Consider the following 17,473-nt stretch of genomic DNA (forward strand, 5'->3'; position numbering starts at 1 on the left):
CAAATTGCAGTAAAATTTTTAAAAATTAATGATTGCAGCCCTGGTCTGGTGGCTCAATTGACTGAAGCATCATCCAGTGCACAAAAAAGTTGCAGATTCCATTCCCAGTCAGGGCACATACCCAGGTTTTGGGTTCAATCCCCCGTCAGGGAGTGTACAGGAGCCAAATGATCAGTGTTTCTCTCACATCAATGTTTCTCTTCCTCTCCTTTCCTCTCTCTCTAAAATCAATAAAATCAGCGCTAGCTGGTTTGGCTCAGTGAAAAGAGCATTGGCCTGTGGACTGAAGGTCTGAGGTTCAATTCTGGTCAAGGGCACATGCCTGGGTTTCAGGCTTGATCCCCAGTAGGGAGCATACAGGAGGCAGCCAATAATTATCATTAATATTTCCACCTCTCTCCCTCTCCCTTCCTCTCTGAAGTCAATAAAAAAATTTTTTTTTAATCAATAAAAACATACTCGTAGGTGAAGATTAAAAAAAAAAAAATACTTGAAAAAAGTTAAAAAATCTTTAAAGTATTTAACCTAAAAAGACATGATTCCTAGAATTTGTTTTAAAATACTGTCCAAAGCCCAGCCTGTGTGGTTCAATAGTTGAGCATTGACCTATGAACCAGGAGGCATAGGTTTGATTCCCAGTGCGGCACATGCCCGAATTGCGGATTCAATCTCCAGTATAGGGCGTGCAGGAGGCAGATGAGACAAGGATTCTCTCATCAATGTTTCTGTCTCTCCCTCTCCCTTCCTCTCTGAAAGCAATAAAAATATTTTTAAAAAAAATATATAAAATAACATAACATACTGTCAAAAAAAAGAGAGGGTAAAAGATCAATCTCTTTAAAAATCAACAAAATACTGCTGGAGAAGCCAGGTAGATGGTATGTCAAATATTATTCTCTCTACTTTTATGTATATTTGAAAATGTCTATTTAAAAAAAAACTAAAATGCCATTGAGGCATGAGACTAGAGTAAGAAGCAGTTATTTTCACTTTAGATAAAAGACAAGTCAGATGAAAGCTACACTGGAGCTGGACACTATAATTATATCACCGATTAAATCATTATATCATACTAAAGGCCTGGTGCAGGATCAGGCCAGCAGGCAGGGGAAGGGACCGTGGAGGTTGGTCAGCCACAGGAGGCTGGCTGTGGGAGCGCACTCAACACCAGGGGGCAGCTCCTGCACTGAGCATCTGCCCCCTGGTGGTCAGTGCACATAATAGCTAATGGCTAGTCATCTGGTCGAAATGGCTTAGGCTTTTATATCATATCTAATAATCCTCTCTGATAAATAGGGAATATGCTAATTGACCGTCACTCCATCACAAAAGAGGGCTGCACCCACAGCTGAAGCCAAGTTCCCATAAGGAGCCTTAACAAGCAATCAGCAGGGAGGCTATGTCCTCCCCTGCCTCCGTAGGGCTTGACAGGGGACCTTAGGCTATGCCCCCCACCTGGCAGGGCTTGACAGGGGACATCAGACCGAGCCCTTTGCCCTAGCGACAGGCCAGGGGACCTGAGGCCATGCCCCCGCCCGGCAGGGCTTGACAAGGATGGGACTGGCTGGGTCTGGATCTAGCCCAATGCGGGGTAGGGGTTAGGGGTAGCCCCTCAGGGGGGCGGCTGGGTCTGGGTCTCATGCAATTTTGAGGCACATGTGGGTGGGCGGGGACTTGACTCTGGGTCCGATGGTGTGCCCCGGACTCTGACAGGAGGAAGGTTTTCGTATACATTTTACTAATGTTCTTTCATCTCTGACACTTCTATTATAGAGCAAGGGCAAATAGCAATATCAAATTATTTCCTCTAATTAATCCCCTTTTAATGTGCACAAATTTCATACACTGGGCCACTAGTATATAGATAATTACCAATTATTGGATGTTTTGCTTATTATGTGTAGGCACTATGCTAAGCAGTCCAAATACATCCTCTCTGATCCAATGTTTTCCAAAGTAATGTCTGCAAACCATCTACAACAGTATCTCCTAGGATAACTTTATATTTTTAATTAAAAAAAAAAGTATTTTTATAGATTTCAGAGAGGACAGAAGGAGATAAAAACATCAGTAAAGAGCCTCTAGCTGATTTGTCAAGATCGGTGTGGCTCAGTGGATAGAGCGTCCGCTTGGGGACTAACGGGTCCCAGATTCGATTCCGGTCAGGGGCATGCATCTTGGTTGTGGGCATATCCCCAGTAGGAGATGTGCAAGAGGCAGCTGATGGCTCTCTCTCGTCGATGTTTCTAACTCTCTCTCTCTCTTCCTTCCTCTCTGTAAGAAATCAATAAAATATATTTAAATAAATAAATAAAAAAAAAGAGCCTCTAGCTGATTTGGCTCAATGGATGAGGCATCAGCCCATGGACTGAAGGGTCCGGGTTTGATTCTGGTCAGAAATACATGCTTAGGTTGTGGGCTTGATCCCAAGTGAACGGCATGCAGGAAGCAGCCAATCGATGATTCTCTTTTATCATTAATGTTTCCATCTCTCTCTCCCTCTCTGAAATCAATAAAAATATATTAATACTTGTCTGTCAAAAAAAGAAGAAAAGATCACTAATGAGAAAGAATTATCTATTGGCTGCCTCTTGCATGCCCCCTACTGGGGATCAAGTCCACAACCAGGAATGTGCAGTGACTGGGAATCAAACCTTGACCTCCTGGTTCATAGGTTGACACTCAACCACTAAGCCATACTGGCCGGGCTATTTTGACCAGCTTGGCTCAGTGGATAGAGTGTCAGCCTGTGGAATGAAGGGTCCTAGGCTTGATCCAGTCAGGGGCATGTACCTTGGTTGCGGGCAAGAGGGGTTGTACAAGAGGGGGCTGATTGATGTTTCTCTCTTATCACTATTTCTGACTCTCTGTCCCTCTCCCTTCCTCTGTCTGTGGAAAATCAATAGAATGTATTTTAAAAAATTGAGTTGAGATACCTTTTAAATATATTTATTCCTGAGCCTCATCTCAGACTTTCTTTCTAAAGTAGAAAACTTGGAGGGTGAAGGACTAACCCATGACAAAGCCCCAAGGCAATTCCACATTTTTTAATTAGTCATGTGATTTATAAGCACGAATTAGAAGCCATTCCTCTACCCCTAGGATCACCCTCCAAGAGAGAAGTTAGCTCCACATGCAGATAAACAAGCTCAACAAGAGAACAGGAGCGGTGGTACTGAAATAAAACGCAGTGCTAGCACCACTGGTCTCCAAAGGCTGCAGTTCCCTGAAAGCCAGCCCTCCTCTCACAGCCCTGAAGGGGCAAGTAGGAACTCCCCAAACCCCCCCGTGTTTCTAGCTCAGAGGGGAGCCTGCTTTGGAGAGCGATGAGGTGGGTGGTTGCACATCTCACCTGTTCGTGATCCAGCATGGTCAGTCCTTTCACTCCTGCCAGGATGAGGTTCTTGGCAATCTCAGCCCCAAGCCCTTTCATGCCGACAAGAAGCACCCGGGAGGCCCGCAGCCTGTAAAGCAAACATCGTTAACTGGACGGCAGGACAGCAGAGACTTGCCACATCACTGAAGAGCAAAACGACAGGGCAGTAATTTCAGTTTTCACTCACTGCACTGAAGCAGCACGGCCTCAAAGCTAGAAAAGAGATGCTGCAACCCATCATGCAGAGTACATTCATTCAACAAATATTTGTCGAGCACCTATGCCAAGCACCTAAGGTGGAAATAAACATAATCCTTTATCTTCTGTAACTTATACTTTGTGAAGAAAGCAGATAAATAACAGAGTATATAGGGTGGGACAAAAGTAGCTTTTACAGTTGTTCATATGGAAAATACAAAATTAATAAATAATACAAGAATAAACTGTTTCAGGTAATCACACTGTAAATGTACTCTTGCCTCACCCTGTATAGTATGCCAAAAATGATGAAAATCAAACATGATATGATCAAGACTGGTGGAAGATGTTCTTTTAGTCAAACTCATTGAAAAGGCCTGCCTGAGGAGGTGTTGGCACAAATAAAAATGAAGTAAATGATGAATATAAAGATATTTGGGGGAAGAGCATCCCAGGCAGAGAAAACAGCAAGAGCAGAAGCCCCGAGGCAGGAGTTTGTGGCCTGTCTCCGGGAGAGGAAAGAGAGCGGTGAGCACGGGGAAACTGGTAGGAAGTTAGGTGGTAGACAGAACCAGGGCTACCTCATGAAGGCTCTCACAGGCATTGTAAGGTTTCTGGGTTTGATTCTAAGCCCGATGAAAAGCCATGGGGAGTGGGGTCTGCAGGGAAGAGTATCACACTTAAGGTGAGAGGATGATGGCTTAGACTGGTATGTTAGCCGAAGAAGAGGTGGGAAGGGGAACTGTTTAAGCTATAACACGCAAACAAAAGCGTGGCAGCATGAAAGAGGGTGTTCCAAAGAAATGTTTGAATCATTGCAAGTATAACGTGATAGAAGACGCAGCTGACAGAAGGTAGTCAGAGGCTGGACTTAACTCTGAGGTCTGTCGGAGATAGTATATAGTTCTACAGCATCTTACTTGAACTCCATTGGAAGGGAGGAAAAACATACAAAATTCCCATACATAGTGACAAAATAAAGACACAAGTTCTTTTCAATGAGGAAAGAAAGAAAAAAAATCCCTTGAAGCCCAAGTGTTTCAAGAGTCACAATTTTTTATTTGAAAAAGGAATAAATTGTATAAGTACTAAACTCAAGGAGTCATTACTTTGTAAGGTATATAAATGTCTAATCACTGTTATATACACCTGAGACTAACATAAAAATTTAAAAAAATATTTTTCTATTGATTTTTTTTTTTTTACAGAGAGGAAGGAAGAGAGATAATTAGGAACATTAATCAGCTGCCTCCTGCACACCCCCCTACTGGGGATGTGCCCACAACCAAGGTAAATGCCTTAACTGGAATCGAACTTGGGACCCTTCAATCCGCAGGGTGACGCTCTATCCACTGAGCCAAATAGGTTAGGGCTAACATAAACTTTTATGTCAACTGTAATTGAACACTAAATTTTTTAAAATTACAAAATAAAAAAATTAAGTGCTCATTCATTGACATTATAAAAAGGAAATAAAAGAGTTTACATCATGAAACAACCCCATCAGGATCTTAGACAGTGCCCTGTAATTAAACTCCTTAATATTTCTGCAGTGAATATATGATTATTCACACTGAAAAGGATAAGTAAGAACTAAGAACAGCCTCATATAAATTCAAGTTCTGCTGGACAATGAGTTTGCTCTTAATTTATGAAATGAGTCAATTCTCAATAAGTACCAGTATTGGGAAGAACATGCAGAAACTATTTTCCAATGCTTCTAATAATTATGGATGTTGCATGTAGACTAGAAATCTTTCATGAGAATGGTGGCCAAGTCCTGTGCTGATTCTTGGTGCTAGCAGATTTTGGATTTTCTTCACAGTCAAAGAATAAGCTGGGAAAAGAGGGTGAATATTGACAATATTTCCCTCAAAGGGATATGTCTGGGTCTCAGTTTCTCCATTATTGCTTTCAATCCATGGGCCCTTTCACTGTCAATCACAGGATAGCAGGCACAAGTCTTTCAAGTGATAATTCCACTTCATCAAAACGGGGGGAAACTGAGAAGAGGGCTTATAAGACACAACGAGCAGGTCCTTTATCAGAGATGTAGAGCATCACACCAATGGGTGGGAGGACGAAGGAAAACTACTTGGCTTTCCAGAGAAGCCTTAATCCCTCAAGAATCAGCAAATATACCATAATAAGCAATGTTTCCTAAAAGAATATAGTACACATATCAAACCAGCCTTCTACCTGGCCTCCTCACTCAGAAAGGGGAGCACCCTTGCATTTAGCTGTATCTTCCAAGTCTCTGCTGTCATAGTGATCTATGAGCCCTCCCAGCACCTGGAACTCCAGGTTTTAAATTCCCATTCCGTCTGAGTGACTGGGTTTTCTGCTGACGGCTCCAGTACCTTACAGATACAGTCCTGTTCGCGTCTAGGAATCCCTATCTTCAATATTACCAACGGCCTCCTAATCTCCACGCCCACTAACTTCTCAGGCTGTTCTCCTTGATATTCCCTCAGCAACAGGCACTACCTACCACTCATGCCTCTATGTCTGAAGACTTGGGTTTGAATTCTGGCTCTGCCACTTCCTACTTGGCTGACCTAGAGAATCTCCCTAAACTTCAGTTTATCCACCTGTAAAATGGGGATACTAATTCTGACTTAATAGTTTTTAATCTCAACAACCTGGTAGAATGTGTATACAAAGCCATCTAGCATAATCCTTTGCATGTAACAGATGCTCAGTATATGTTACTTGAGTTTAACTTCTCCCCAATCCCATTGTCTTAATTACAAATGGCTCAGTAAAGGGTTCATTCTGATTAAAAACACACCAACACAGCCGAAACCGGTTTGGCTCAGTGGATAGAGCATCGGCCTGCTGACTGAAGGGCCCTGGGTTCGATTCGATCAAGGGCATGTACCTTGGTTGCAGGCACATCCCCAGTAGGGGGCGTGCATGAGGCAGCTGACTGATGACTCTCATTGATGTTTCTATCTCCCTTTCTCTCTGTGAAAAATCAATAAAATATATATTTTTTTAAACATACCAACACAAACAAATGACCAAAAAAATCTAAGCTGGCATTTAAAGCCATTCAGTATTGCCTATCTCCGACTTCCCCAGCCTTACCTCCCGCTACCACCAAATTACTTTACTCAATCCCAAACTTGCCCTCAGTTTTCCACCTGCAAACTTTTTTTATATGCCTATATTTTTATTGATTTCAGAGAGGAAGAAAGGAGAGAGAGAAACTCCAATGAGAGAGAATCACTGATTGGCTGCCTCCTGCCTGCCCCTCCACTGGGGATCCAGCCCCACCCTGGGCCTGTGCCCTGACCGGAAATTGAACCGTGACCCTGCTCAACCACTGACCCACACCGGGCAGGCCACCAACTGCAAACTTTATTTTATTCCCCCCCATTTTTTTAATTAAGGTATTATATGTGTACATATCTTACCATTGCCCCCCTCCCAACTGCAAACTTTAAATCACAATATTCCACACACCTTGAAATGCACCTGTTCTTCCTCTCAAGCCTTTCCTCAGACTTCAAACACCAACTCGAGTCTGCCATAAGAAAAGCCATTTCCTCAGCGAGTTTTCTTACGGCAGACTCGAGTACTCTCTCCTCTGACTTCAGAGCACATGCCACATATAAATGCCTCGGATAAATCACGTATAGCCACGTGTCCTCTCCATGATCCCTACATCCTGTGGAGCTCTTCAAACTCTGCAAGTTTTTGTGTTTTTTTAAATTAAAGTGGTATCACCACTGGCCTTCATGTTTATGTTGTTAATCCTTAACCATGCCAGGGGCCCCGAGATTACATCTTTTTTTTTGGGGGGGGGGGGTCTTTATTTTTTTATATATATATATTTTATTGATTTATTGATTGACAGAGAGGAAGGGAGAGAGATAGAGGTAGAAACATCGATGAGAGAGAGTCATCGATCAGCTGCCTCTTGCACACCCCCTACTGGGGATATGCCCGCAACCAAGGTACATGCCTTTGACCGGAATCGAACCTGGGACCCTTCAGTCCGCAAGCCGATGCTCTATCCATTGAGCCAAACCGGCCCCGGCCCGAGATTACATCTTACTTATGGCTCAATTATATGAAAAGCACTTAAAATAGTACCTGGCATTGAGTCAGCATTTAATGGATGTCAGCTATTACTATTCATACTCTGACACAGCGATTCCCCTTTAGGAATCAATCGTACAGAAATGTTCAAGTGGTCACAGAAGTCATTACAAATACATTCACAGCAACATCGCCCACTTGCTTCCCTCTACCTCCACCGAGTCTGGTCTGAGCCACCATCCTTTCTCGCCTACAGAACTCAACAGTCTCCTACCCGGCCTCCCTGTTTACACGTCCCCATCTCAGGCAGAGACAGGACTCTGGCATTAGCTGTTCTCTCCAAACTTTTCACAGGACCCATCCTTGGTTTCAGCTCAACTGTCACTGGTCACCTAATCCAAAATATGTCCACTCCCTCTTCTATCTGGAATTATGCTAATTGCTTGTGTTCATTGCCTGCTCCTCCATTAAAATGTTAACTCCAGATAATAGTGATGATTATAAAATGTAAACTCCGGAAACCACTACATCCCTAGCAGTTATGACTGTGCTTGGCGCTTATACTGTTACTCAAATAGCTGTTGAATTAATAAATATATCAAAACAAGCCCAAGTGTCCATCAGCAAAAATAATCACCTGGCATGTGACTGAACACTCACTATGGGCCAAGCACTGTTCCAAATTCTTTATATCATTTAATCCTCATGACAATCTTATCAGCTGGTACTTTGTTATCCCATTTTACAGCTGAGAAAATAGACACAAAGTCAACTAGCTTAACCAAGGTTATACAACTAGAAGTGGCTAATATGAGCTAACAGATAAGGGCAACAATAAGGTAGATTGATTAAGATGGTAGCTCTGGATAGACTAAGATGGTGGCACAGGTAAACACCTATACTTGCCTCCTCTCACAACGCATCAAAATTACAACTAAAAGGCAGAACAACTATCAACCAGAACCCGGGGAAGCTGGCTGAGTGGAGGTTCCACAGCTAGAGAGGTGAGGAAAGCACACCGAGACTGCTAGGAGGTGTGGAGGTACAGAAAGGGCTGGCACCGGGTGTGCCGCTTTTTTAATCGGGAGGGAGATACACAAGCTCCCGCTTGTTCTGAACTCCAGTTCCGGGCAAACTCTGGGGACCCAGACACATACGTAGAGAAACTGGACTGTCTGGCATCGGGACAGGAATGGGAGGGAGGCTTTCTTTCAGAGGTGCTTGCAGCAATCATTGTTCCTGAGCGGGAGGCAGGGGGCTGACTGGCAGCCATTGCTGTTTGCTCCACCCTGGTGATTCCCTGAGACTACCCTCCCACCCAATTTATAACTCCACCCAAGCTGTGGGCAGCAGCTGTTGCATATGAATGGTCTGTCATTTCCCAGCCTAAAACCTGTCAAATAGGCAGGGTCAGGGAGCCCCACAGCCTGCCTTGCTACACAGCTGGGCCTGGTCTGGGCAAGGCCTGATACAAAGAGGAGGAATCTGCAGATCTCGCTGTAGCTCCTGCTGGGCGGCTCCAGGCACTGGCTGTCTTTGCACCTTCTTGGAGATCCAAGAGCCAGTGTACCCAGTGGTCAGTGTAAAACCATACAGGATTACAACTCTTCACATCCATAAGAGACATGCTTAAGGGGCAGACTCAGTGAGCATCAAAGCCCACGGAAGCAAGTCCTGCCCCATAAGGGTGTCTCTCCTGCAGAGCAGCTCTTCCATTGTAGATATAGCTGGTCCTCACAGCCAATTGACCTGGAGGGTAAATTCCCCCCAGTGATATCAACGGCAATCAAAGCTTAACTACAACAAGACTGTGCACACAGCCCACAAAGGGGTGCACCAAGAGTGGCCACCTCAGGTGACTGGAGGCTGAGCCACTGGGCCCTCCCTATAGGACACAAGGCCACTCAATCAACTCAAGGAGACTTAGCAGCTACCCAGTACATCAAAAGAAGCACAAGGAATCAGCAAAAATGCAGAGACAAAGAAACAGGTCACAAATGAAAGAAATGGATGAAAGCAAACTACTGGATAAGCCTTTATATATAATCTTTAAATTCACAATATGCACTTCAGGTTAAGTCAAGTAAATCAATCCATTCATGATTAAAAACTCTTAAGACTACTGCTGAGCCGGAACGGGTTTGGCTCAGTGGATAGAGCGTCGGCCTATGGACTGAAAGGTCTCAGGTTTGATTCCAGTCAAGGGCATGTACCTTGGTTGCGGGCACATCCCCAGTGGGGGGGGGGGGTGGGTGGGAAGGGGGAGGGAAGGGGGGATATGTAGGAGGCAGCTGATATGTTTCTTTCATTGATGTTTCTAACTATCCCTTTCCCTCTCTGTAAAAAAATCAATAAAATATATATTTTAAAAACTCTTAAGACTACCAAATTCACATTCAAACCACCCTTATTGAGAGTCTAGTATGTGAGTGAGTCACGCAAAGACCTGGTAGAATGAGGCTATTTCAAACAGGGTAAGCACAAAGCCCCTGAGGACATAAAGAATTCTAGCATATTTGAGGAACAGAGATTCAAGTAGCTTTCATGGAATTTAGACAAGGTCTGACAAGCCAGAGCATGAAAGGCAATTAATTTTTTTTAAAGCTTTGGATTTTATTCTGAGTGTGCCAGGAAATATCACCGGAAGGTTTTAAGCAGGACCCCTAATTTAAATTCATGTGGCAGCTGTGTGAAGAATACATTATAGCCCTTGCTGGTTTGGCTCTGTGGATAGAATGTTGGTCTGCAGACTGAAGGGTCCCGGGTTCGATTTCAGTCAAGGGCACATACCCAAGTTGCATGCAGGATTCGCTCTCATCATTGATGTTTCTCTCTCTCTCTCCCTCTCCCTTATTCTCTGAAATCAATAAAATAAAATAAAATAAAATAAAATAAAATAAGAGTACATTATAAAGAATCAAGAGTAGAACAGAGAGACCAGTGAAGAGAATGCTGAGGTGATCTGAGATGATGGGTGTGGCATAGACTAAAAATTGAAGGGCCCTGGCTGGTGTTACTCAGTGGTTAGAGTGTTGACCTACACACCAAAGAGTCTCAGATTCGATTCCCGATCAAGGGCACATGCTGGGGTTGCAGGTTCAATTCTGTGTGCGGGAGACAACCAATTGCTGTGTCTCTCTCCCACTGATGTCTCTTGCTTTCTCTCTCTCTCTTTCAACACCCCCTGCCTCCTTCCCTTTCACTCTCTCTAAAAATCAATGGAAAAATATCCTCAGGTGAGGATTAAGCAAAAAAATAAAAGGAGAAAAAGTTAAGAAAGGTACATGAGATAAAGTCTGAAGCAGAGCCAGCAGGACTTCCCAATAGACTGGATGTGGGTATAAGGGACAGCGAGAAACAAAGTAGATTTCTGGTCTGTGCAGTAGGAAATGGTGGAGCCATCGGCATCTGGCAAATTTGACCACTTTCTCCTTCTAAAAATAGCCCCCTCTTCATTTAACAGTATGATACTTTTCATTTAAATCTACAATCCTGCTCCATCCAACTGCCCATTCATTGTATGTACTTAGATGTCTTGCCATAATCCACAATATAACTGGAGACTGCTCCCCACTGTTACCTGCTTAAGCAAATACGTCCCTTCGTCTTCCTCATCCTTCTGAAGTCCCCACTCAACCCACTGACTCCTGCTTTACATTTGCCCTATCATCTCAAGCTATTTCCTATGTAGTTTCCCTTCTTTTGTTGCCAGTGATTTATACTTGTCAAGTAACGGTAGCTATAATTTACTAACTCCTTTCTGTGCTACTCATGCATTATTTCATTTAGTTCTCCATACCTTATAAAGTAGATTATATTATCTCTCCTTGATAAATGAGAAAACTGAAGCATAGAGAAGTTAAGAGATGTATCCAAGGTTACGTAGGGGGACCTGGGGCAGGGGCACTAGGAGGAGGAGGTAAAGGATGGTAAAATGGGAGATATCTATAATATTATCCTATATAATAAAAGCCCAATATGCAAATTGTCCCCTCAATTGGGAGTTGACCAGGAATTCCACGGCTCGCTATGACGTGTGCTGACCACCAGGTGGCAGTGCAAAACATGTCAGTGATACAGAAGTCACTACCTGCGCTGATGGGCACCAAGGAGAGAGTGGGCCGTGATGGGATGGTGGAGCAGGTGAGCTGGTGTTGCCATGCCAAGGCAGGTGTGAGCAGGGGCCAGCAGATGGCCCCGCAGACAACTCCCAGTGGCAGTGGCGGTGGCTGGGATGGCATCGACCAACCTCTTGCTGTACCCGGATGGGGGACTGCGACCTTTAGTCAACTACCTGGGGGCAGGGGTGACTGGAATGGTGGTGTGGTGAGAATGCAGGGTGTCCGCCAGGCTTGCTCTCACTCCCCTACTCCCTCCCCCAGGATGCTCAGGTGCCAGGCGCCCATGAGGAGCCTGGCCCACACCCACGAACCTCTTCCGAGTGAGCTGAGCCGCAATCACTGATTGGCTGCCTCCTGCACCCTCCCCTACTGGGGATCTAGCTCCCAACCTAGGCGTGTGCCCTTGATCAGAATTGAACCCAGGACCCTTCAATCCGCAGGCGGACACTCTATCCATGGAGCCAAACCAGCTGGGGCTACAGCCAGTTTTTGATTGTGTATGTTCCCTGGGAAGGTCCTTTTTGGTATTATCACTCTCCCTCTTACAGTTCCTGCCAGCCTTGGTCCAACATCACAGTCAGAAGCAAAACCAGAGCCAGAACGCAGTTTGGCGATGCCCAGGCCACCTTCCATTTCACAAAGGAGCCCCAGGCCCCAGAGTTTTCCTGTCCCACCTGGAGTTCCCTTAGAGGCAAGTCAATCTGCTTTGTGGAGCATCCTTCCTGTCTATACAAGGGCCCTTTCCACTCCAGAGCCCTGCTACGAGACTCAGTTGAAAATGGCCACAAGAACACTTTAATAAGATTGTCTACAGCCCTGACCGGTTTGGCTCAGTGGATAGGCCTGTGGACTGAAAGGTCCCAGGTTCGATTCTGGTCAAGGGCATATACCTTGGTTGCGGGCACATTCCCAGTAGAAGGTGTACAGGAGCCGAAACTGGTCTGGTTCAATGGATAGAGCATCAGCTTGGGGACTGAAGGGTCCCGGATTCGATTCCGGTCAAGGGCATGTACCGTATTTTTCGGACCATAAGACGCTCCGGACCATAAGACGCACCAGTTTTTAGAGAAGGGAAATGAAGAAAAAAAGATTCTGAAACAAATAGTGTCCTAAAATATTTTATGTGCATTAAAACCCAACATCACAGTCATAAACACATGTAATCAACCCTGTAAAGTAAACAGCAGCATTTAGAACCATTTTAGAGCCGGGCAAGCACACAGAGACCACACAGAGCCGGGCAAGTAAAAAAACTTTTTTTTTAAAGTATATGTGTAGGCTATATTTGGACCATAAGACGCAGGGACTTTTCCCCCCCAATTCTGGGGGGAAAAAAGTGCGTCTTATGGTCCGAAAAATATGGTACCTTGATTGCAGGCATATCCCCAGTAGGGGGTGTGCAAGAGGCAGCTGATCGATGACACTCTCTCATCGATGTTTCTAACTCTCTATCTCTCTCTCTTCCTCTCTGTATAAAATCAATAAAATATATTTTTTTAAAAGGTGTACAGGAGGCAGCTGATCAATGTTTCTCTCTTATAGATGTTTCTGATTCTCTATCCCTCTCCCTTCCTCTCTAAAAAATCAATAAAATATATATATTTTTAAAAGATTGTCTACAAATAGTTTCCTATTATAGAAAACCCCTTTCTTCCCAGCACCCTCAGCCAACCCTTCAGAATCTTCACAGGATTTAGTACATCTCCGCTCCTTCAGAATAACTCCCACCTACCAAGAATTCCATACCCTTCAAAGAGCAGTCCCTAAAACCAATCAATCCCACCTGTCTTCAGGCCCAGTCTGTCATCCCCGAGTTCTGCCTCTCATAACCCACACACTGACTCCATCAAATCCTGTCCCTTGTACCCTCAAAGATGTCCAGAATATATATTTGACCCCTTCTCTCAAGTTCCAAGCCCCATTACTTATGTCTCCAGTGGATTCTTGCGGTAAATATAATATTGCAGTAGTCTCCGAACTGGAACCCTTATATCCATGTCTGCCCACTTCAACCTATTCCCCACACAGCAAAAACAGTCCTTTTAAAATACAAATCCAGCCGAAACCGGTTTGGCTCAGTGGAGAGAGCGTTGGTCTATGGACTGAAGGGTCCCAGGTTTGATTCTGGTCAAGGGCATGTGCATTGGTTTCGGGCACATCCCCGGTGGGGGGTGTGCAAGAGGCAGCTGGTCGATGTTTCTCTCTCATCGATGTTTCTAGCTCTCTGTCTCTCTCCCTTCCTCTCTGTAAAAAATCAATGTTGGTTTTTTTTTGTTTTTTTTTAATTAAAATACAAACTTAGCCTGGCCGGTGTGGCTCAGGGGTTGAGCGTCGACCTGGGAACCAGGAGGTCAGGGTTTCATTCCACTTGCCTGGGGTTGCGGGCTTGATCCTGGGTGCTGGAGGCAGCTGACCCATGATTCTCTCTAATCGTGGATATTTATATCCCTCTCTCCCTCTCTCTTCCTCTAAGAAATCAATAAAAATATTTTAAAAATAAAATACAAATCAGATCATGTCACTCCTACTAAAAACTCTCCAACTCAGAAAAAAAAAAAATTAAAAAGCTAGTCAACTCATTCGGTTGCAGCCATCCTGTTTAATTGGCCACGCATGCGCTGGCCCCCAGACTGTACTCTTGCTGTTCTCTGTGGCAGGAAGGACCTTTCAGGTGGCTTTTCCCTTTTATTCAGGTCGGAGGCACAATGCTAACTCTTCAGAGGCCTTCCCTGGCCACCCTATCAAAACAGCGCTCTGCTTCAGCCACCTTTATTGATCCTCTTATCCCGCTTTATTTTTCTCCCTTGCACCTGCATTACCTAACAGTAGATTTTTAAAAATATATTTTTTGTTGATTTCAGAGAAGAAAGGAGAGGGAGAAATAGAAACATCAGTGATGAAAGAGAATCACTGATCAGTTGCCTCCTGCATGCCCCCACGGGGACCAGGCCCGCAACCCCAGCACTTGCCCTTGACAACCGGGACCCTTCAGTCCTTGGCTCAGTGGATAGAGCCTCCGCCTGCGGACTGAAGGATCCCGGTTCGATTCCGATCAAGGGCACATGTCTGGGTTGCAGGCTCGATTCCCCAGTAGGGGGCGTGCAGGAGGCAGCCGACCAATGAGTGTCTCATCTCATCACTGATGTTTCTATCTCCCTCTCCCTCCCTCTCTGAAATAAATAAGACTCCCACTAAAGCCCTGACTGGTTTGGCTCAGTGGATAGAGCGTCGGTCTACGGACTGAAAGGTCCAGGTTGGATTCCGGTCAGGGGCATGTACCGTGGCTGTGGGCACATCCGCGGTGGGGTGTGTGCAGGAAGCAGCTGATCTATGATTCTCTCTCATTGATGTTTCCAACTCTCTATCCCTCTCTCTTCCTCTCTGTAAAAAAATCAATAAAATATATTTTTTTTAAAAAAAGATCTTAAATGCAGGAGAATTACGGTTTAAAAAAAAAAAAAAAGACTCCCACTAAAAATAACATAACCCCAAACGCTCAAAAACCCTCATTCTTTCAGACCGGCCCAGCCCTCAGAAGCCACAAGAATATAAGGTGCATGTGAGGTTCGCCAGTCTCCCCAGAACAGAACCCCATTCTCTGGTAATGAATGAACTGCGCCGCCCCTTCCATCTTTTCCAGGCCTTCCCGGGCCCTCCTACTTCCCAGCCCCCACCCCCGGCCCAAACTCCAGCATCACCCCCTTTCGGGCTTCTGAGTCCCCAAGTTCGAATCCTCCTGTTCCCCTAGGACCTCCCCCCACCCCCCAGGCCTCCAATCACTCAGGACCTGGGGAGTCCTGCCTCCCACACTCCCAGCAATACCCCAAACCGACCCTCCCAGCCCTCTCAGGCCGGCTACCATGCCCGGGCGCAGAGTTCCCGCCTCCTCTCTTCAAATCAGACCCCCCCCCCGAGGGCCGCGGACGCCGCAGGCCGGCCGCCCCCTCCCGCCCCTCAGCCCCGCAGGCTGCACCGCTCTGACCGTTTCTGGGCCTCCAGTCCCCAGAGACGGATCTGCCGGTCATACTGCGCCGCCTCCTCCTCGCTGATGCCGCCGCCGGCCTCCTCCTTCTCCACCATGGCGCCGGCTCTCTCCGCCCCACCGAGCTCCGGGCCCGCGCACGCCAACCGCCGGCCGCCGCGCGCCCGGGACGCGCCTGCGCCTGCGCCGGGGATCGCGCCTGCGCCGTGGCTCCTCCCCGCCGGCCCGCCTCCGCAGCCCGGGACCACGTGGGCCCTTCCCCCTCCGGCTTCAAAGGCGGGCGGGCCGGCGAGGGCCGGTCACGTGACCGAGTCTCCAGCCCGTCCAGGCCAAACTGTAGCCGGGCCTATGGCGCCCACGAGGGAAGGAGATTGCGCTGAGATTATTCATTCAACAGACATTTCTGGAGTGCCTGCTGCAAACCCGGCATCGGGTTTGTGAAATAGAATGGTGAATACAATAGACAAGCCCGGCCCTCATGGAGCTTATCTTATGTTGAGAAGGGCCCAAGATAAAAATCACTGTAAGTCAGGCCATGCTAAATGCTTTTGGAGAAAAATAAAGCCGGGTATGGAACTACAGGAGGACAGGAATGGCCAGGGAAGGGCTCTCAGAGAAGGAGACACTGAGCAGAGATCTGAAGAAACAAGCCTTACAAATAACTGGGAGAAGGGACATTTCCTGGCAGAGGAAACAGCTAGTGCAAAGTGTTGTGGGGTCGAACCCTGGGTCCAAAATAAGACCACCAGACTGATGATTGATTTATTTTTTTAAAAAATATTTTATTGATTTTTTTACAGAGAGGAAGGGAGAGAGAGATAGAGAGCTAGAAACATCGATGAGAGAGAAACATCGACCAGCTGCCTCTTGCATAACCCCTACCGGGGATGTGCCCGCAACCAATGTACATGCCCTTGACCTGAATCGAACCTGGGACCTTTCAGTCCGCCGACCGACACTCTACCACTGAGCCAAACCCGCTTTGGCTGATGATTGATTTTAAAAAAGTAGGCAAGGGTTTATTGAACTGGCCAGGACGGCCTTGAGAGCACCACACGCAGGTGGAGTCCACATGACCGCACTGTTCCAGGGGTAGGCAGTCTTTTTAAAGGTCTAAACCACAAAAATTTTCCTTTGTTCTAAATTCTAAAGGCTGGGAACAGCCCGCAGGGTCGGGTCGTCCCCAGCCACATCCTGCTGGACATTGGAATGTGGCCCTGTCTTGTGAAAGCAGATAGTACAGAAGCAGAGCTGAGCGGTTACTCTCTAAAGGTTATCTACAGTTTCTACTCCTGAAGCTACAGAGTCAGTGGGAATCCATCTCCGGTGGTCCTAGTCCATAGGCACAGGAAAATTGCCTTAGCCTCCAGGTCTCAATCTGGAAGCTGAAGCAACTACCCTATTGTTTAAGCAAGTAAGCTAGTGCCAAAGCCAGAATAGCAGAGTTAAAATTCAAACCGTAGTTTTTACCTAAGTATGGCTGCTACCATACTTCACAAAGGCCCTGAAGATGAAGCATGCTCTCATGGTTTAACTGTGGAGGAGGCATGGTGCTGGAGGAAAGTGAGAGGGGCAAATGGTAAAGGATTAACACATAGAGGAAGCAGGTGTGGGATCATGTAGGGCCTTGTAGGCTGGTAATAGCTAATATGTATTTCTCCTTAGGCAAGATGCCTTTTTATTATTACTTCAATAAATATGTGGAGGAAAGGGGCCACATGCTGACCTGACAAGCTAAGGGGAGGCCTG

At 46.0% G+C, this 17,473-nt stretch overlaps 1 protein-coding gene across 1 annotated transcript in view; it reads right to left on the minus strand.

The window, feature by feature from the left end:
- SAE1 (SUMO1 activating enzyme subunit 1) overlaps positions 1-15,898 on the minus strand; it is a 64,985-nt gene extending 49,087 nt beyond the window's left edge. The window contains exons 1-2 of the mRNA XM_036416366.2: positions 15,725-15,898; positions 3,353-3,464 (exon numbers count right to left, since the gene is read on the minus strand). Coding sequence (XP_036272259.1) covers positions 3,353-3,464; positions 15,725-15,822 — 210 coding nt within the window. The 5' untranslated portion in view covers positions 15,823-15,898. The remainder of the gene's footprint in view (positions 1-3,352; positions 3,465-15,724) is intronic.
- Between the last annotated feature and the right edge of the window lie 1,575 nt (positions 15,899-17,473).

This window comes from Pipistrellus kuhlii, unplaced genomic scaffold, assembly GCF_014108245.1.
Source record: "Pipistrellus kuhlii isolate mPipKuh1 unplaced genomic scaffold, mPipKuh1.p scaffold_m20_p_55, whole genome shotgun sequence".
Lineage (NCBI taxonomy): Eukaryota > Metazoa > Chordata > Mammalia > Chiroptera > Vespertilionidae > Pipistrellus > Pipistrellus kuhlii.